The 22650-nt window shown below is 44.4% G+C and overlaps 1 protein-coding gene across 4 annotated transcripts in view; it reads right to left on the bottom strand.

The window, feature by feature from the left end:
* ncm (pre-mRNA-splicing factor nucampholin) overlaps positions 1-22650 on the bottom strand; it is a 113537-nt gene that overhangs the window by 44796 nt on the left and 46091 nt on the right. For all 4 annotated transcript variants that reach the window (XM_065425874.1, XM_065425875.1, XM_065425876.2 and 1 more), the window contains 7 exons: positions 21363-21456; positions 21158-21286; positions 15049-15184; positions 6850-6953; positions 6566-6668; positions 6408-6470; positions 6267-6344 (listed from right to left, as the gene is read on the bottom strand). In XM_065425874.1, coding sequence (XP_065281946.1) covers positions 6267-6344; positions 6408-6470; positions 6566-6668; positions 6850-6953; positions 15049-15184; positions 21158-21286; positions 21363-21456 — 707 coding nt within the window. The remainder of the gene's footprint in view (positions 1-6266; positions 6345-6407; positions 6471-6565; positions 6669-6849; positions 6954-15048; positions 15185-21157; positions 21287-21362; positions 21457-22650) is intronic.

Here is a 22650-nt window from a genome sequence, read left to right as displayed (position 1 = left end):
CCGCCAAGGGGCCGTAAAGGTCCAAACACCTGGCACTGGCTCAACCCCCAGGGTCCCCCTTTCCCCAGACACTGCTAAGCCGCACACGGTTAGACGCGGGAGGGTCCAACCCTGGTGTGCTCAGGTACGTGGTGTCGCAACACACCAAATGCCTGCTGATGCAGACGCCCCTGCGGGGCGCTTATAATGTGTTGCTAATCATATCGTGTCTTTTACGTTCAACTGGTGTCACTCAGGAAAGCGCAAGGAGGGAACACATGATGACAGACACCGCAGTTCCCATCCATATTCGGCTAATGACTTGGATGGGAGCAATGCAAACAGGCTTTTGAAGCAAACATGATAGGCACGTGAAGGATTTCGTTGGCGGAAAGTTGGCAAGTATGAAAAAGAGAGAGAGAAGAAGAAAACACAAGGCTCCAGCACTGGAGAACCTTGATTTTCTATCGTGCCTTTGTGGTTGCATTTTCTCACAATAATAGCGCTACGAGCGCGATTCCACAGGCCACTTCACCATTTATCTGGAATGTTACATGAGGTGGTCCCTTTTTTGACTGGACCGAGGTTTTCGCACTTGTACGATGATTTTCATGTTATATGCTTGTGTACATAACGAGCGTGCACATTTTGTGATGAAACTGCCAAAAACTTACTATTTCTAGATTAGTATTCCATATGACAGTTATTGCAATAGTACTAAAAGACAACATACAACACAGGCAAATATGTGAACACCATGCAATTGCAATAGTCCCTTTCAAGTCTCAGTGTTTTACATGCCTTCTTAGTTTTATACAAATTTTTTTTTGTAATTAGCTATGCATCAACTCACCCAACATATTATTCTGCCGAGCACATAATGCCTCACTGCGTGGTTAGAAAGTGTGTGAAAGTGCTCGCTTGCTGAGTTACGTGATTTAATCTCGACGATGGTTGAAAAAGGCTCCGTGTCCATCGCATTTGACTTTTCACTGCGCCGCATATCAAGTAAAACCTATTTGCTAAAATTAATAAGTTGGTTACCACGCAAGGCTGTTTTTCAAGGAAAAACTCACATCTACAGACTGTGTTTCTTCCTCGTATACAGTCTCCCTCCACAACCAGGAAAGAAGGGGAAGCCCAATGGCTTTCTGAGAATTACTCAGAAAAATTCCTGCCATCACAGTGTCACCACACCCAACACCTGGTCACCAAGAAGTAATGTATCGTTGCCATTCAATAGCCTTTACCACCGCCCAACACCTTGCAGAGTAGAGGGGTGTGCAGTGCCTGGCTATGCTCGAGGTGAAGCTAAATTGAATGAGAACAATGCTTCATTCTGCTAGTCTCTGGTTGAAAGTATTTCCGTCTCAATATACCTTTCCTGAACATGTGCAATGACTAAACAAGTAGCAAAATTTATGAGCAATAACTTCTCCACTCTCACAGAAGTGTTCAACAGTTTGAACGGTGAAATGTTCGCCATTCAAACTGTTGAAAACTTCTGTAAAAGCGGAGTAAAATGTTATTATGTAGACCAGCTTTGAACAGCATGAGGAATCAATTGCTAGAACAAGAATCTGCTAAGTGCTTATACAGGGCATCTGCATATAACCTTTGCAAGCACAAGCACGCACTCATGCACACAAAAAACAGTGTGAAAAAGTGCTCCATTATTGCAGATGAAAATTAAAACTATGTTTTTGTTATGTGCTCACTAATAGTACTCTGACATCTAGAGTGAGCTGATCATGGGAACTAGAGCATCACATAGGAATTCCCTCACTCCTGTCAGTGCGTTCTCACGAGCTCTGCTTGTTTTAAACGAGGTGACAAGTTGAACATCTACCACATGATATCTTGAAACGCTCTTTACTATTTTCCTTTAGCTTTTTTTTTAACCACGTAGTAGGATCACTACCACTACAATGAATGCTCAGTAGGTCCAATAAGCAATTTGCCTGACTCGAATATCGACTGCCTTGTAAACTGCTTTCCAACACATACAGAAAAGAAAAAGAAAGAAAGCTTGCCCGTAGACCCATTTGTACAATTATTTCAACAATTAGATGGGAATGATTCCTCTTCTCACTGACTAGAGTTAAGAAGAGCACTGACACGCATCAAATTTCCTATTTTATTCTCAAAAAGGACAAAAAAAAAAAAGAGGAACACATGAGTTGTACTCATGCCACAGGGCACTAGTCGACGGGACACTATCCACATTTAGATGCACGTCACTGTCTATGAAACCATGTTCATGGCTGAATCCTAAAAGAAATTTCCCACCGACGGCATAAAAGCCAAACTACCTTTTCTGTGATGCATAAAGAAAAACTCTCCAACCCATAGTTTCTTTTTAAATGACAAAGAAAACCACAGAACTGTTGAGGAAACTATCGTACAATCGCAGGAGCTGCAAGTAAACGTGGCATCTATGTCAGCACGCAACTGATTGTGGAAAAAGCAACTTATTTATAGACAAAAAGAATCTGAAACTAAACCACTTTGTACAATACAATTTTCTTTTGTCTCTCTCTCCTGCAGACGCTTGTCGCAAAAGGAGAAGCGCGAGTCGCAGCCAGGTCTGCACTTTCCAGATATCAGCGTACACGAGCCTGGGAGCTAGGAGGAGATGAGGGCAAGTTGTCTGTGCACTTCAAAATCTCTTCCACAGTCACCCGTGAAAAAAGTGGCCACCCAGCAAATTTCTCGAATCTTACTTTATCCGCAATCGCTCCTAGGCACAAGGGCACAATAGCCTGACCTGCTGGCTAGCTGGCTTGTACTCATGATGTACCATGCAAAGGATGCGAAAAGTCACGAGGTAATTGAGGGCGCCATTAGTCATTATAGTGAACAGTTGACCAAAAAGTCTCTCTTTTTGTTCTACACGTAATTTACTTTCCCTTAAACTTCTTTCCTTTTGGCTGCAGTTCCAGCAGTTCAGGTGACAGCCAGGCCCAGCACTTCCTTCCTTTCTTTCATTCTCTTTTACAGCGAAGCTGTTTACCTCATAGAGTTTCCTACAAAATTACTAAAGGGAACTATGGCGCTAGTGTCTACGTGAGCTAAAATGGGAGCGGTTGTCCCAGCATGGGAATTATGGGAAGTACATGGATTTGCCTAAACTTCGTCCTTTTTGGCTTCAAACGGATTTGTGGCTTTGTAAACTCGTCATTTTCAACAGTTTATTGCATAATAAATATTTAAATATACATCATTAAAATTGCCCGATGGCAGGATTCGAACACAGGGACTCTAGTACAGGAGCCTGATATTGAAACCATTAAGCCACAGATGCATGTATCGACAAGCGAATGAAACGCACTTATGAATTTATCGAGGGCATGCCAGTGCTTTGAGACGCTTGGTGCGTTTCGATTTTGGCACATAGACAAGCTCAATCGTTGCAATTAATAGCAATTGTACGCGTTCCCGGCGTCTTCTGCACTTCGAAGAATAAAGATTGCGCTGAAATATACAACAATAAGATTTATATAACGTAATATACAAAGCCACAAGAACGTCTGAATCCATAAGCACGAAGATCAGACAAATCCATGTACTTCCCATCATTCCCATGGTAGGACAACGACTGCAGCGCCAGAGTTCCCTCTAGTAATTTTTGTATGAAACTCTATGGTTTACCTGACAGACCTGTATGACTGAGCTGTACGTGTGGTCTCGAGGGGGGGGACATCTGGGCTGGCTAACATCCATAAAGTGAACAAAAAAGATAACAAACGATAGTACGACACAGAAGAAAGAAAAGACACAAGATTTCACCGCACGCCGCACCCGCGCTGGCTGCCGCTGCTGCTAGCTGTGTCTGCCGTCATCTGCCCTCAATACAATGGCACAGCAGTTGTGGCAGGAAAACACAGAAATTTGAGCTGTGGTAGCCGCCACGGTGAGTAAGAACCGGATTGTGCATTGCAGAGGTAGACCATTGCAGCGATTGCAACTCCAACAAAAATGGGAAGACCATGCATTGTGAACACGGCAGAAGAACAAGCTGTGATCACGACCGTTTCGAAATAAGATAAATAAAAATTACACATCGATGTACACATGTGTATGAATGTATGATTTATAATGGGAAACCTAATCAGTTAAACAGCTTTGCTGGCTAATCTGCCACCATATGAATGATTCGTCTTAAAATTTATTTCAGGAGCCACAATTGAGTGGGCTGCCCCCTTAGGACTACGCTGAGGGCATGGTTGCAGACACATGTGCATGAAGGAATGTTGGGTAGACAAAGTGACGAGACTGAGCCAAGCACTCAAATATGGACAAAGAATCCATCTGTGTTCTGCCCGCTTTGTTATGTTTAGTGGCATCACATTTTACAAATGCCTGAACTGCCAAAAAACAGCTGTGAAATTTATTTTCAACTCAAAATCTTTTGTTTCAAGCACTGTTTAGTAAAAGCTGCAAGTGATAGTAACAACAGGACACTGTATGGCTCTACTAATGGACAACACTTGTAGTGAATTAGCATGTACACTGGAGAAAATGGCTTGCTGCTTGATTAATGAAAATTTCAGTTTCAACTTGAATAGCATTATCCCTGCTTCAGATACGTGTGACCAAGTGTAGCCATAAATTGCCAATTTAATGTAATAACTTATGAATAAATTATCAGAACATAGAACACCTTTGCATACATGATAAGTACAATTATAATATACCAATTAAAAATTGTGGTTCTGCATAGAAAATGAAAAACAGTATTCATTTCTTTTACTGTATTGCCCATTCATTTTTATTGAGACCTATATGAATTTCTAATCGCGTTACACCAATGAATCGTACAAATGAATCGCGTTACACCTAGCAGGAAGCGTTGATTCCTGCGAGGTGTCACACGAAAGTGCAGAAAGTAAGCTTTCTAATGGAATATAGCCTAATGCATGCTGAAAGCACAGTTGGTCTGCGAACACTGCCTAAAATGCAGAGCGTGATGCTAGAGTAGGACCGCCACCTTAACTGAAGTCACCACTGCAAGTATTTTGATTACCCTGCAGCCTTGACAGCGCTCTCACACGCCGATCCCCTGGCAGCCTAGAACTCGTTTCATACTTTCAATAGGCCTAGCTGCTTTGATGTTCACTTTTAAGGTTCCTGCTGTTCGATGCGGTGTTTTTCAAGTAAATGATTTGCCGCTGTTGGCAATAGTGCCAACTGATGGTGTCAAAGCATGGGAAGAACAGCATGGGTCTGAAGCAATGCGCAATGCTGAAAGTCAACTTCGCTGCAATACAGAGACGTTACAAGGGCAAGCATACCATGAATACTAAGAGGCCCAACGCGCGATCGTTCTCTCTGATCCGCTTGCGTCTGTCTCGGTGCTCGCGACACTAACCTATACCGCTGATCAGGTGTTTGCATGCAGAGCACGCAAAATTGTGCACTGCGCAAAATGAGACAAATGCAACACCACATGCTCGAGATCGTCACTGGAAGTGCGCAACTACGCAAATATACGCGCTCACATGAGAGAGAGGGAGAAAAAAAAAAGAAGTAGAAGAAGGTGGGGCCCGTGACATCTCCGTCACGCAATCCTCTGATAAAATGTTTGTGTTCAAACAAAGAACATTGCATATGTTATGAGTTTGTTAGTTACTGGAAAATCCCAAATTTGGGCTGCTTGACAGAAAAACCCCCAATTTCTGCCCAATTTTCCTCACAAATGAGAGGGGGAAAAAATGCTCCAGATCTCACCCCAGTTATGCCTTCTAAAAATACCACGCAAATTTTACCCCCCAAATTTCAATATATATATAGAAAACCCAATAACAAAGAACCCTAATTATACATGGTACTGTACTACAAAATCTGTAAAAGGGCTGCGAGGGCTCCAAAAGTTGGTCCAAGTGCCAGATATCGTGTTCCCCAGCTACAATAGCGCCAATGAAGTGCTCAAGATTAAATCTAACTTCCAGGCAATGATAAACTAGCTTTATTTAGTGGGTTTTCAATAGTTTATTGGCTTCCTGGTTCTTGTGTCGCACTGCCGCAAGCTTTATCGAATCTTACTTTGTCCCAGATCATGACTTTTTCAATACTACCCCAAGAAACATATCAACAAAGTTCTACTGTAGGAGTAAAGATTCAGTGCATGCAGTCCAAGTCATTGATCAATATAAAATGAAACAAATTTTGATTAAAGTGCACAGTTGTAACTTTTCACTACTCAAGTGCAGCGAAGCTGCTCTAGAAAGTGGAACTGTCTACCGAAAATTGCAGTTGCAACAGCATCATCAGCACTCTAAGCTCACCTTGATCGTCCTCTTCCTCCTCATCATCAGAATCATCACCTCCTGATCCATCACCTTCATCATCACTGCCCAGTATATCTGCAAAAGAAAAATGATTAGCAAGCAAAGCACAAGCATACTCTTGCAGACGATATAGCCCACCTTTTGCAATCTCAGCGTATCTCTCTTCATTTTCAGCAAACTCCGGATCAAACTTGAATACATCTAAAAATAGAAAGAAAAGGGGAGAAAGATAATGGCATAAACATATTACATGTTTTCATATTATTAAAAAAAAAAGTAATAGGATGCACACATACTCAACATATCCTCCCCGTCCAATGTGTCATCTAAAGCCAGCAAGTGAGTATACTGGCTTTCTTCTTCAACCAATTCAAGCTCCTTTACAACACTGGGATGAGCCTAGTTGGAAAACAGTAATGATACAAGTGCCAACAGCTTGATTAATAAAAAGATCTGCTGATTAACATTCTACAAGACAGCTAATGCACATAGTACTGCTCGAAGAGAGTCCAGGTACTAATTTTTGTTTTTGCAATATGCAACACACACACACACACACACTTGATAAGTTGATACTTACAGTAAATCCATCTTTGCGTATAGCAAACATGACTTCAATCATGTACTGCACTCGTTTGTCCAAATTTGCCTCATGAAGAATGCTTCTCAAGCGTTCAAATATGGCTGCAAAATGAAGTGTCATATCAGTACACAGTATGCTACCCTTATCAAATCGCAACATGTTGAATTTAATCCAGCATTCCATTATTTCTTTATAATGGTGTCACTTTACACATATAGAGTACAGACGACAGGTGTAACAAGATGAAGGTGAATGGATGAGTTTTACAGCAACATACCACTAATAAGATAGCAAATATCTTATTTCGCATACATTACTACAGCTATGCAGCATGCCTTATAAGGCCAGCTTGTATATTATGTACAGAATGCTAACAATGCACATACAAAATAGAACAATGGTGCAGCTGTTATAATACTGTACAGCTAACAGTTACTCCTCTATGATAAGGACAATTGTTTGCTACAGTAGAAAGCACCAAATACAGTCAAACCTCATTGACACAATCCTACTTATACAATTTACCGGTGCCAGGGTTTATGATCAAAACCGAAAAAAATGACCAAATACAGATACATTTCTTTTTTTTTACTGGTTAATACCTTCTTGGAAAATGCAATCATTTAGGACTAACGTTCATAATATCACGAAACTACCCTCGTGGCTGTGCATGGTTGTAAACACGGCTGAGTGGCATCATGTAAGCTGTCTTCCAGTGCGCTTAGTATTGGAGGTTGCATAATCTTGAGTTTCAGTGACCCATTTCCCACGCGCATGCCACTGAAAGGGCAGCTCTCATTGGCTCCGCTGCTCGTGGCTCGCCTCTTTCTTTTCCAGCTCCGCATTTGCTTGGTTACACCGCCAACACTCGCCGCAGGAACAGACGCCTAAGAGCGACGCTCTAAAATTGTCGTCCACACGAATGTAGCCCGAAGTTACAAAGGAAACCCCTACGGGTTTCTCAGAAAGAAAGCTTCACAGTTGACGAAAAATTTGTTCTGGTCCGGGATTCTTCCCTCTCATGATACTTCCTTGACCTTGCGGGATTCCGCAGAATTTATTTGCCACAGGATACAAAGGAATTCCACAGCATTCCATGTTTTTCTGATAAACGCAAAATTTTCCATCCAGCTTTACTTGCACTGCTCAGAACAGTATTTGAAGCATACATCACAGCTGAAATCAGCGGCAGTGATATCTTCAAACACTCCTCTCTTTGTCTACGCTGTGTACTGACGGACGTTGCACACAGGAGCACAATTCTACAGAAAGCAGCACTGTTTTTGCATCATGATGAGGAGAAGAGGTGACCTACGCTCAGTTGGCACACCTACTTCTCTAGCCACCATACCTATCTGTTTCATAGCACATGTGGCGTAATGCTGTTAGAAGCGTACTCCACGTTTTTATAGGCAATAACCCAAATACGGCCCCCGCCATGTTTCACTCTGGTGGTATCGTATTCCGGTGTGACCCACCAGCTTGGTTTCATTTCAATTTCCCGTTGTCATCTCAAAACACTGGCCAGTAGGAAAACAACGCAGCAGGTCTCCGGTCATTCAAACCTGTTGGCCAAGAGGGAACATCACAGCTTCCTGCCAAAATGCCTGCCTGAAGAAGCTGCTGACCGAGATCAGATATGACGAGCTCAAACATAAGCTAGTGGTAGCCGCAAAACAACCATGTGTGTCTCGGGCTGCTCAGTTACCACCAGCTCGGCAGCGTGCGGCATCTCCTGCTGCAATCATTTGCGCAACGCTTTGCAATATGTAAAGTCTAATTTGGCAGACGAGCAAAGCTCGCCTGCCAAATTTGAAATTAAATTCGGATTGTACATTTTCCCGTTTAGTAAGTTTTATCGCATGTTTTATTCTAAAACGCATGAACAAGATTCTACTTTAATACTTTTTAGCATTAAGTTACTAGTACAGTTAAACTTGGATATAATGCAGTCGGTAAAATCGGCAATTTGCTTCGTTATATTGAAATTAGACCTTATACAAATAAGTACAGTCACTGATCTATGTTCCTTACACGGAAAGGTACTGCAGAATTTTCTAAATTATCGGGAAATAGAAAAAAGCAAATTTGAATGAGAAAACAATTCATTTTGATAAATTTAGGAGTCGACGACGAATGATACGGTTTCATGCCACGTATGTCGACAATATCTTCACATTGGAGTAAGAATTAAATGGACCCAGTCACGCTTTCGCATGCTCTCCACCCCCATGGCTGGATAGCATCGCCCGCACTGGGATGATTCTATTAGGAAAAGCGCCCGCAGCGGGGAGCGAATGCTTCATACGGCTCTCACTCATATGGGGTATCGAAACTCGAGATTACGGAACCTCCAATACTAAACGCGCGGGAACACAGCTCACAAAGTGACACACACTCTCGGCATGCCCACTCTTTGCACAAGCAGCAGATTAGCTCTAAAGCAGGGTGTGTGGCTGCGTATGCACTCAGCCTCGCTTACAGACATGATCAACCGCAGCCGAGACACGTGCCACCTTATCCCCCACCCTCCCTGTGAGCTACTTTGCGTGATCGCGTTACCAGGAGCTCGCTCTCCTTACCCTCTTTGCCTTTGCTCACGCGGGAAGGCGGCACTTGTGAAGCCACCATCTTTCTTGTCTCACCCTCGCTAACTTTTACTCGCACCTAAAGCACACAGTGCGTGGGGCACGATAGGATCTTATCACACTTGGACTTTATACGGAACATGATGCAGCTACACTTCTGTGGTCACTCTTGTTGCGTGGAGCATGATTTGAAAGGTGCATTTGCAAGCGGCACTTGTAATTCAATCATTTGACCGCCTGCATCTAAGGAAGTTTCCATTTATTGTCTCGGCATTCCTTTGCCGGCAGTGAAATTTCGTTATATTGAAATCGCATACAAACACACTTCATTATATTGAGGTTCTAAATACATGGTGTTCAATGGACAAGAAGTTATAAAAAGTCAAATACTTCGTTATATAGAGAATTTTGTTATATTGCAGTTACATCTACTACACCTAGATCTATGCATAACCTGACTATGCATGGGCATAGTTGTCGACATTTCCACACCCATTAAAGGTCCTATAGAAATTTTTTGCTAGTGCCTGCGAGATCAAGCAGAATCATCATCACTTGGAAGGAACCAGGCGAACCACAATAAGCAGACTGCCACTCGCATTATTTGCTAGCCGCTATGTGTTTAAATGTGTGTGTACAGTGTGTATATCCTCTAAAGACTGTTCCACGGTTATAGCAGTCACAAATACTGGCCTTGCACACTTGTCCTTGTGCTGTAGTCTTTGCGCTTAATAAAATTGGTGACTGCATGTAGTGAGCAAACGATGAATGATTATTGTGCACCCTCTGTTTGCTACAAGCATTTAAATTTTATTGCTGCTTTGTCTTTCCAGCACATCACAGAAAGCATTTAAACCTGTTTTACACAGCATGAAATCAAATGAGTGGATGACATCTTGTCTCTTTGGGCAGTAGATTCATATTAGAAAGACAGCAGAACGCCTACAAGAATGCTATCGTCAAAGGAATTAACCAACCAAAATGGTGTTGCTGAACCTAAGCCATTCGACAACACCATTTTGGTCGGCATTCTGTTAACTGCCTTTCCGTTTTACACAACTGGTTGTAGCACTACACGAATGCAGACAGTGGGCCTCTCCGTATCGTCCTCAAAAATGGAGGCCCTTCTCGTCCACCCCAGCATGGGCATATACAGACGAATAGTCTCGATGGTACTGGGCGGCAACCGGATACCATGGAAGCAGGTTGTTACCTACTTGGGCCTGCAGATTGTTCACCAGCTCTCACGGTCGCCAGCTGCCAAGGCACTCATCGTTCAACTGCATAAGGCAGTTGGCCGTCTGCTAATCTGTGGCAGAGGATGCACACCACAGTGGGATATCTGTCTATACACCGCCGCAGCTACGTGAAGGCTTCTTTAAGCACTCCCTCTCGTGACCCTCCCATGGGTTCGCGTAGAGCGCCTGGAGCTGCAGCACCGGAAAGCCATCCAGATGATTCTTGGCTTGTCAGGGACCTTGCACATTGCTGCCACCCTAGCCGAGGCCTAGACTTGTCCGCTGTCCCTGCTGCTCCTACAGCATGGCCTCCATCACATTGATAGACTACATCGCGCTCCGGGTAGCACGCCTCTGCTTTCAAGGTTGCGGAGCCGACCTCACTCACGCATGGGCAGCTTGTGTCAGCTATATGAGGATGTTGTAGCCCGTCCTCCAACGCTAGCCATCCCACCCCATCTCCTCCGCACCATCAGCCATTGGAGGTCTCTACTACGCAGGAAGGCCTCATGAAAAGGCGATCCCCATTCTGCGCATTGTACCTGGCATCGGTGTTCCTATTGAAGGACCACCTGGACGAACATCTCCACGTCTACACGGACGAATCGGTCCATGCAGACTCCAGGTCTGTCACTGCCTGCTACGCGATCCCTGCCCTTCAGCGCTTGGGAGTGTGCCAGCTGCCTTTTGCGGCAAGCTCTACCGCTGCTGAGGTGGCTGGCCTCCATCTGGCTGCGGACATGCTAGCGAAGGACCCCCCAGATTCTCCGGTTATGATCTTCTGTGACTTGCGAGCGGCACTCCTAGCTCTTCATCGGCCCGAGACCGGCGACCTTGGCGTAGCCCTGCTGGTGGAAGAGCTTTGCACTCTTGTTTCTGGTGGCTTGTAGCTGTCGCTGCAGTGGCTCCACTCTCATGTCGACGTCCAGGGCAACGAGGAGGCTGACGCCCTGGCAAAGGCAGCACACCATGCCACTGTACCAGCCAGCATCGCTATAACGGTCTTCCACCTGGATTGGGGCGTTGCCAGCGGTCGCCCTCCCCGTCTGCTTCATGAACGCGGCCTTACAAGGCAGGAGAGGTCTCTCTTGCTGCAGCTCTGGATTGGCTGCTTTTGGACGGCATCCCGGAGATACAGCAAAGGCCTGGCTTCATCCCCAGCCTGCTCAGCGTGCGGCGAGGACAAAACAATCGACCAGCTACTTTGTTCCTGTCTCGCCTTCTCCAAAGAGAGGGCTTCTCCCCACATCTCACTCCGATGCCTCGGACTCCCAGCGGTGTCGGCATCCCAGCTGCTGTTTCCCGGTCGGCACCACGACTCAGTCTTTAGGAACCTTCTTACATTCCTGGAGGACAAGGAGCTGTCGTGTAAATTGTGAATGCACCGCATAGCGACGACTGACAGTGGTACCTAATGGTAAAGAGCTTTGCAATCGCCTCGCCCTTCTCTCTCTTCTCTTTTTTCCTTCGTCTTTATGACCCCCTCCCCTTCCCCAAGGCACTGAGTCGTGGTCCCTAAAGAGCTGCAGAAAATAGTGCTTCTTCCTCTTCACAATCACTCTCTCTCTCTCTACCATCGCTGCAGTGACACATGAATGTCCATATGCTGGCCACGTGGCATATCTTGGAGATAATAATAATAAATAAACATGTCATCTTCCGTCGAACGCATGACGCCGGGGGGGGGGGGCGTTGTACTCTGGCAGCAACTGTGCACTGCATGGCCGTGCGCCCCTTATCTTGAAAACCACCTGCTTAGCGGGCTGTGTCTGGGTGCAATGGCAGCTCATACCTTTGGGCATGCTGCGCTCTCGCTGCTCAGTTTGTGTTGAAGCGATACAGAGCATGAAGGTCACCTCGCTCGCTTGCTGCTGCTGCACTTCCTAACACCACCATTTTGACAGCGAGTGTCTGCGGTCATCAAGTGTGATGTGTTCATGTTTGCCTGCGCGCGCCGACACCATACTTGTTAATTTAGACAGTAAGCTAATGTTTGCAAGTCTCTATAGAACATAACCTTATTTTGTATAGCTGTCTACATATTTGCTATCGCAATCGATGGTTCGTCTATCAGGCAAAATAGTGCCCTCTTCTTTTTCGCAGAACGAATATACGTATCTTTCAGCACTTCTGTTTTTAATCTCAGGACGTAATGCCCAGTTGCGTACACTAAACGTGGTTAGCCATGGCATCCAAACTTTACGGCACCACACAACGCAAAACGCTAATCTCAAGTGCTATGAGCCACGTGGATGCGTTGCTCTCGAAACGATCTGCACCAAGTGTGCTGGTGCTCATAACCACGCTATTATGGCCCGACGTTCTTGCGATTTGTTAGTAAGTGATTACTGACAAGATACTGTCCACCAGAAATGTTCTGGGCATTTGTGAAATTATTTTTACTGCTGAAACTTTAAAATGTCGAATCAACAAAATTCGCTATTTGATGAAATTTTTTTGCTGCAAGTACAACTTCGTTAAATCGAGGTTCTACTGTATATATTTGCATGCCTGTAGCTTAGATGTTACGCAGCTAGCCACATATGTGCTCAAGGTGGCACTGGACAGAAATACTACAGTCAAACCTCAATATATCGAACACAGATATATCGAATTATTGTGTATATCGAACACTTTCTATATCACTTTGAAAATCGCACGCATTTTTAATTTATATTGAAAGGGATCGCATGTAAAATGTATATATCGTACTCCGCCACCCCAGACCACGTGCGCTCTGTCGACAGGTGGTGAGCTTTCCCGCAACAGCCTCGAAGACAGCAGTGGCGTGATGGGTGTTCCTGACCATTGAGATCGCGCCGAGGGTGCCATTTGAACAAAGTGGCATACGCACGTGGCAGCTTGGCTAGTTCGACAATGCAATGCCTCCTCTGGACAATGTCAACGACGCATTACATTTGCCGCACTGACTCCTCCTTGGTGCTGCGCTTTGCGCCTGCCGCGCCTCATGAGGACTGGCGGTTTGCGTCCACAAAGACGCGCGACAGCGTGCGCTCACTGGGCTCACTCATAGACGCTTTGGCAGACGCCACTTAATACTTTGTTATTGACAGTGTTTCAAAATGCTTCGATTGGCGGACTTGGAGATCGCAGCAGAAGTACCGGACAAACAAAGACACTGCCAAGGTTGATCCCGCAAGCGTAGATGTTGCCTCACTCCCGACTTCAACTGGTGCTGTAAGCTGCTTTGGCCCTTCTAGGCCACTACTGTGGCACCGGCTTATCGCTTGTGGATTGTTTAGACTATGTTGAGGACTCCATGTTTAAGCTTGTGGCTGCCAATAAGAAGCAGGCTACACTGCTGCAGTACTTTCAGCCAAATAAATATATACTTTGTGTGAAGCTTCAATTGCATATTGCCTGCGGCACGATAGGGGCGCGATCAGGGTTTGTTGTTCGGAGCGCGCATTTGCCTTAGGTCGCTCCGACTTTGCGCGGCTGACAAAGTCGGCACGGCCTAGGCCAACTGAGCGTGGCGCAACCGAACACACGCTCCGAACAATGATCCCCGATTGCGCCCTTGGTTCAGTCATTGGTTGGCAGAAGTTTCTGAAAAGTTTTTTATGCGATTTGATATATAGAATTCTGGCTATATCAAACTATTCGCGATCACCACACTGTTCGATATACTGAGGTTCGACTGTATTATCAATTCACTGCAGTCAGTGCGTTTCATCCCACACACACACACACACACACAAACAGCCCAAGTCGCTCACGGTGAAGTGCCTGCCGTGTATATTTAAGTGTGTGCAGCCGATTGCCTATCCACACTAACACGGTGATGGTGTGAAGGCATCACCTAAGGGAGCACACCATGGCAAGAATTTGAGATAGAATGAAATTAAATGTTGTGAGGTGACGGTGCAAGGTGAGCCACTCACCCAGCAGTAGAGGCTATTGCCTCAACCAGTATCCACAAGTGGCCTTCCCTCATATCAGAGCAGAGGGCCCATGAGAAATTTACGTCATTACCCCTGCCTCCCCCAACCACCTTATTTATCCTCCCTTCTTTGTTCACTACAGGCACATTTATAGTAGTAGTTTTGTGAGCTCTAGGTTTCATGGGAATCCCGAAATTATTTGCAGTTATGCTGGCTACTTGTGCACTGCAGGATCTATGCAGGTGACATGGAAGTGCCATGTGCGTGACATAACCTCTGCTGGCAGGCAGAGTCCTCTGAAGATGCAGACGTATGTTTTAATTTTCAGTTGTTTTCACTGCACATTTGGTGTAATACTTTACAGGCATGATTGTCACCATTGTGATCGTCGCATCAGATTTGTCTTTTTGCAATGCCCAAACATGGTGAGGGCCCCTTAATATTTTCTAGAGTTCAATAGCTAACCATGGATTCCTTTTGGTGTAAGCTCAGTCAGTTTCATGCCACATTCCTTTAGAAATGCAACGGCCACTTCCACTGAGTCATCGGTTGGGTTTCCAAGGAGGAGTGTCAAGATTTCCAGGGCCAATACTTCATGAGCCTGGAAAGAATTAAAAGTGAAGGAAAAAAGAATTGTAAAACACTGACACAAAGTTCAAAACAAATAGTACCACAAGGCAGTCTCAAACCACAATTGTTCAACCATTATGGGAATACAAATTTTTCTTATATAAGGGCATGGGAACTTCAATGAGAATGGACGTTCATTCTTTTCATTGTTTATTGACATGGAAGCAAAGGAGAGCTCTGACATCCATCTTTGTGAAGCTCAGTGATGCCGGAACTTGGCGTTACTCCGCCATCTTGTCGGGGCAGATTCTCCTCTCTTTACTTTTCTCGCCTTGGGTGCACAACTACACCGGGCTGTGCAAACGTGTGCACGCTATAGTGATCCAACCAACAGATTCAATCACTGTATATACCATTGTGATACCGTTGCCCAAGTAATTGCATTCGAGTATTGTGCTCTAGCACTGAAATGAGTTTATAATGAACTCTGCAAGTTAGGCTGTGAGCCGGTCCTCCGTTGCTTTTGCCGGCTTTTCCGAAAATAAATCTGTGCATTCTATTGCACTGCAAGACTGCACAGGCGATGATGGACAGCACACTTTACGCATATCACGACCTATGGCTAGCCCATCTGCAGTTTATGAGAACAAACATGCATGCTGGTCGTGGCATTATAGGAATCGTTTTGCTTTATTGAACAAGTTTCAAGTAGCCATGCACTGCGGAGATGTGACCAGCCATGTTGTGCCGATGAAGAGGGCAGCAGAGGAGAACATCATTACGCGTCTAAGTACACCGACTGCGACCTCAGGTACATTGTTCTCACAGTAAGTGAACCTTCACTTAAAGGAAGTTCTGCGGTGCCGAACAGTAAGCGCGTATGTGTGCGGCTAGTGCGCTGACCAGGCCTATGTGCGACCATCAGACATTTGATGACTATGCAGGTGTGCGTTCTTCTGCTGAGGCACGTTCACTCTTGCATTGCATCTGCCAGCCTTAACTTCCCTCTGCCCCTAAAGCACACAGATAAGACATCTGTGGTAAGGAGGGCTCATCCCTTAATTATTCACAGTAGCCATTTCTTTCTCATTCTTCCACATGGCTGTTTTACATGCCACAAATGTATCGTCTGCTGTGAAAAGCAGAAATGTTGGAGCTGTTATTGACCTGCAAGGCGTTTATTGCACATGTTCTGAAGCATAGTGGTTTCAGTCTGTGATGACACATTAGCATGAATCCACCAAACAAGGGAAACATATTCCCAGATCGTCCTTCATCCGTGGCGTGGTATGTGGCATTTGGTGTTGCATGTGTGCTCGTTTCACGCTAATTCCTTCCAGTTCCGTGTGGGGCCACAACAGCTGGGTGAGCATGGTCCAGATAACACAGAGGAAAAAAACACCAAGACTATCGCAATCCTGCACACATGCCACGGTACGAGAACTACGGGGCAGCACACGCATGAACACACACCACCATAAGAAAACCGCCATTGTGCCTCAACAACATGGCCGCTACAGCAGAAAAATGCTACTTGACTTTCTCCAGACTTTTCTCCTAGAGCGCAGAGGGGTAGGGCCTCCCAGTTTTTTTTTTTTTCCTTCCTCCATCTTTACTGAGGTTCACTTATACCCCTGACACACGGGCAAAACTAAAGTCCTTTCCAGTAAACCCCTTTTGCTACTCTGAAGGACCCTTTGCGGAAAGGAGTTGCGCCGATGACACACGGCACCGCACTGAACTTCTTTAGGTAGTTCCTCAGATGAACACCGCAAGAAAAATGGCGCTGGCTGTTAAAGCCACAAGAGAGAAAACATTCTTAAAAAGCTGCGTATTTAATTACACTTAGCTGCTGTAGAACCTAAAAATATATTTTTGTCATTGTTGATAGCTAATAATGCTTATAGTCGTTTATTTTATTCACGTTTTTGCGTTGTTAGCAGCCATTTAACTTGGTCCAGCAACTATGTGCAGCCAGTGTTTTGCTGTGCGTGCTGTTTATTCTGGTGATGCCCACGTTTCTGTCGTCCTTTTTCACGTCTTTGTCGTCCCTTCCTTTGAGCGCGCAGGCGTAACGCGTTTTATTCAATATGTTATTCCAACAACTGTGGTTTCCTCTGGGTATTTCCTGGGGGCGCCGATTGTGCAGTCTCCATCTCGCGACGTGAACACACCACATGCGCGCAGCAAACGACGACGACACTGCCGGAATTCAACATGGCGGCACTAGCAACGTTAAGCGAGCGTTTGAGAGTATAGCTAGAGGAAATCTTCACTATTCGACAAATTGTATTACCGCTAACAATTAAAACATTTACGCAAGGTAAAAAAATACCTATGGGCACCGTAGTTGTGTGGCAGGTTTCCTTCTATTGACGAGTTGTGCACGCTGTGTGCGAGAGTAACTCCTTTTCCGCTCGAAAAGTAGTTGCGAGATCTCCTTTCCCGAAAAGGAACTTTGCCGTATAGGAGATACTCCTTTGTCGTGTGTCACTGCACTTGAACGCCTTTCCGGTAGATGTCCCCTTACCTAAAGGACTTTAGAGTGCCCGTGTGTCAGGGGTATTATGTTGTCTATGCGCCTTTGCAAAAACCAAGTAAGTAAGTGCAGCAAATGGACTGATGCTTCATGCATAATTTATCAACAGTGCCTCTCTTTTGCTTTGTAAAACAGATATGTAGAACAAATTATTTTGTGGCAGATTTTGAGGTCAAATATTTTGTTATTGTGCATTGCTTTAGCATTGATAAGCCTCAATTCTGCAACCGCAAGCTCTCCCCTTAGAGAATTAGTTACAGGTTAATTAGAGAATATTAAATAATTCATGACAATCAGTAACAATTTCCTACATTAACCAGTGCAAATACAGTAGAACCTCGTTCATACGTTTTGGTAAAAAAAAACTAAAAAAAAAACATACTAACCAGGAAAACATACAATTCGAAGTAGCTAAAAAAATTGACAGACACAACTATAGGTGACTTTAAAGTAAGGCAAAGCGTTGCGCGAATCACCGTAGCACGAGGCATGAGACGCTGATGCACGTTGAGCTGGTGGGACTCCAAGGCCCAAGGCACAAGTTTTGTTTTCCTATTACTACGTAGGATTTTAAAGAGACTGACAACTGGACAGAACGTATTGTGAGACCTTGCTAGGAATGAAATTCCTATGATTTACAGTGAAGAAATCCAGCACACTTTTCGCGATTTAAGTAGGAATTATAATTTTAAATTGGCAAAGAAAGTCTAAAAACCAGTAAGTGGCGAGGCCTGGCGGTGAGATCTTGGTACTTCGGATGTATTCTGCGAGATTAGAGTATGTGAGTCAACTGTTATTGCAACATAATTATTGTTTAAAGTTGCAGTTGGTATAGTATTATTAGACACCCACGCTTCATTCTATGCTTTGGAAATCAAAAGCACACGCATCACAATGGCAACGCACTGAACTGCATATCATGTGTAACAGCGCGTTTCCGCAAGAGACAGGCGGGCGAATATTGCAAAGAAGCTGATGTGGTGGGCGGCTATCATTTTCGATAGTGCAAGCCTCACGCCTTTCCTTGTTTACATGGGATCTCGCGGCTGGAAAACGTTCCATACATAGAGTTTCATATTAGTATAACTAGAGGGAAATCTGGCGCTGCGATCGTTCAAACGTCATGGGAATGATGGGAAGTACAGGCTACGGATTGGCATTCTGTTGACTGGCAAACTAGTCTACAAGTATTTTTGGCAGTTTTAGTTTTGCTCCAATCGCCATTGCTATAATCTGCAGTGGGACAGTGCAATGCAAAGCTATCTGCCTTTGTTGTGTTGCTTGAAGTGGCGATAGCGCTCTGGGTGAGCGGCTAGGACGATGTTTGTGTCGCGCTGTGGTGTCGAAGCCCTGGCCAGAAAGCAACGGCATCGTAAAGGTTGAAAGAAGATGTTTTGACCGTTTAGACCTTGGTTTGTTAAGTGTGTTAGGTTGGCGCTGTAGTGTTACGTGCGTTATGAAACTTGAGAATAAGAAAAAGAAGGCACTACTGATACAGGACATAGACAGTTGTACTTCTTCTAGTGGCTTGACAATCAAATTTTATTGAGGGCTTGATTATGCATTGCTCATTTATGTGCTCATTGAAATGCTTGTTTTAGGACTTTGAGAACACAAACTTACTTGTGGGTAGGAAAGGTTGCTGCTTCTTGGCTGTAGTCTAGTGTCGCAAAACGGGTAAGTGCAAAGCCATGCCGTAACGCTTTGGAAACGGTACGTCAACATAAAATAAAATGAAGCATACTCGTAGGAGGCCTGAAGCATCCCTGCTAGCAGTGCAGCAGATGTGCTTAAAAGTACTTGAAGACGTGCAGCAATCGTGACAGCCGACGCAGCCTTTCGAAAGAGCGAGAGAGTTTGCAAGTGCCTGTTGTCTGCGAGAAAAGTCTCACGTTCACAGCGAGCAGTCGTCGTAGCAAACGACACTTGTAGCATTCCTCAAGGCCACAATACTTTCTCACAATACAAACTTTTTATTTCCATAAATACTTGATAAGTATTTTTATATAAGTACATGCATGGTTGTTATTGCTGTTGTAAAAATAAATAAATAATTATTCTCTGGCATTAAATCGGGAACAGAATTGCACAAGAATGCATACCCTGGTGTGTCCTGGTGTAAACCATAGTAAACCGTGCTTCAATCTCAAAGTCATACAAAGTTTATGTAACGTGTTGTGCATTATATAAGACACTGCAGTAAACTTCGTTTACTGCACCGCAAGCAAACACCGCTAGTCAAAAGATCAAAGTCAATCCGAAGCCTGTACTTCTTATCATTTCCATGTACGTTGAGGCAACGCTCAGGAGAACCCCTGTAGACACTAGCGTCACATTTCCCTCTAGGGGTATTTATTTAGAAACTCTATGGTACTATGTAATCGCAGTCTGCAGCAGTGAATGGCGGTGCATTTAAAAGCATACACTACACACTGTGAAACAGATAGGTGAAGATGCTTATCCCAATAGGTTTGGCGGCGATAGCTGTGAACGTAGCGTGGGACAACCTGGGAGGTGATTTGCTGGTATCGGAATAAGAAACTGAGTGCGTGCCTGGGTTTCGACGTGAAACGGTCGGGCAAGTATTGCAGTGAAGCTGCTGGGGTATGTGGCTACTGTTCTAAATTACACATGCCTCGTGCACTTTCTTGTTTACATATGATCTAACGACTGAAAAATGTATTACGTTTGGCGATGTATTGATCGTTGGTGCCGAAAGATCGTGCTTTCTGGGAGTGTATGAATTAGAAAAAATAAGCGTAGCTCAATTGGGTCATTTTTTTTTTGTGTTCTCGATCGCGAACGTTTACACCGGAAGGTTGTACGTTATGGGATCGTATCAATGAGGTGCTACTGTACTGTGTTGCAGATTTTTAAAAAATGTCAGATAAAAAGTACTTTTATGAACTGGGATTGTATGAGCCAAAACAGTGTCCTCAAACCCAAAAGTCCTACCATGTCACGACACATCTGTTGCTACCACGAGGAGAAACTGCACGAAAGACAAAACGGTGTCAAGTACATCATCCTATAAAATAAAGATTCTAGCTCAAAATCACATGTCAATGCTTGTCTAACATGCAGCCAGCAAGGTCACGAACAAGATTGCTGAGCAGTATTCATCGCTGCAATGCTGCGACCTCTTAAAGCATAAAGACACTAAGAAGCAAATTAAGAAGGACTGAATCAGATGGTATGCTTTAAGTGACACTGCCTTCCGCTTAAAATGATACGTTAAAGAAAGAAAAGGTATTTATTGGCCTTCGTTTGCAATGCGTTGTATCTTAATACTGTCTGCTTTCCTTGGCACAGGATGCTCACGAAAGCAGCATTTTAATGCGAATAAACAATATACCCGTGCCACAAAAAGCCTGCACTTGCTTGTTAATTGTAGCGAATAAAAGCCACCCACAAAAAGCCTGCACTTGCTTGTTAATTGTAGCGAATAAAAGCCACAACACTCACCACTTGTTGGTTCAAAAGATGCGCAACGAAACGCACAGAAGCCATGCAAGTAAGTTTGTCATTTCGCCTGAATGACCGTCGGAACTGGATCACCAGTCTTTTCAGTATAAGCTCCCCTGTCTGGGGAAACTGAAAACCAATGTACATAGTTAGCAAATAGGCAGCCTGTAATTCACCAGAAAAACCTTAGAATAAGTAGGCTTACCCTAGTATTTATGACTGCCACCATTGCTGCATAAACATGCGTAAAGGTGGGTGATGCTGCCTGAGCAGTCATGATTGTGCGGCACAAAAGGCCCCTGCAGAAGCACATCAATGTTGCAATAATGAGGTCATAAGACACACTGGTAACTTTAATTATTATGTACAGTTGCGTGCAAGGTGAGCTGCAATGCAGTGCCCATGTTCAAACAAATACCAATACTGTACGGCGGCACCGACATACGAATAACTGGAGGACTAAACACCCTTACAATCACTGGTATTTATTACACCAAGTTTTCGTATGTAGGCGCCGTCGTTCAGACTCGAGGCTCTTTTCAGCACGTGCATCGTGTTGCAGCTCATATTGCCCGCGACTGTATCTTGATGACGGCAACAAGCATGATGCTTTAAAAGGCCCCTCACCAGGCCCCATTGCAAATTTTGGTTGCCATCTTGGGCACACTTCACCGAAATACTTTTTCAAATCAGTTCATTTTTGGAGGCGGTACAAGAAATTGAACGGTCTTGCTACCATGCCACTAGGAGGCAAGTGTGACTGCGAACAATGACACTCTACCCCTTTGCCTAGACTAGCATCTACAAGTGGTGTTCCTTAATACTTTCTACCATACCGGAACCACTCCACATCCACATGATGAGCCCGACCTCCCTTTCTTTTCTTTTTTTTTCTTCTCTTCCTTTTTTTTTAACTGTGTGGCGCACTTCTAATGGCCATATTGCGCATTCCGCATTGGCTGATTAACCAAAGTAACGTGCCATGGCTAGTGATGTCGCAAGAAGTGCATCCTGCTTACAGGCATTTGTGCATGTGATGTTGATTCTCTCCCTCGAGAGGAAGGGTGCGTGGCCTACTTGAAATTTCAAGTGTTTCTGTTGTTTCTGTGCAACACAGCAGTTTCATACTTTGCAGACACGATCGCCACGACATGATCTACGCGTTGTTCTTGTTTGCAATGCCCAAACCTGGTGAGGATTCCTTAAACAGTCAGAAACCTCCTCATGCAAACATTATTTAAGGCACCTCAGGCCTCAGGTCAGCCTTGCTCAGAAACAAATATGAAAAATAGATGATTCCCTGCAATAAATTCATGGTCGCCGTCACTGGTAACATTTCATCACACCCACTGAGAAGAAATCCAAAGAAAATGGGCTTGGGGAAAGATAATAGGCTAGAAGTGATGAACAGTGGACTGTGCGCTAAAATATGAAACTGCAGATTTGAGCTAATGTTTTGAGAAAGGCATTTGTCTGATCACTATTGGTAAGAA

This window comes from Dermacentor albipictus, chromosome 1 (assembly GCF_038994185.2).
Source record: "Dermacentor albipictus isolate Rhodes 1998 colony chromosome 1, USDA_Dalb.pri_finalv2, whole genome shotgun sequence".
NCBI classification, from domain to species: domain Eukaryota; kingdom Metazoa; phylum Arthropoda; class Arachnida; order Ixodida; family Ixodidae; genus Dermacentor; species Dermacentor albipictus.
This window is presented reverse-complemented; position numbering and strand designations above follow the sequence as displayed.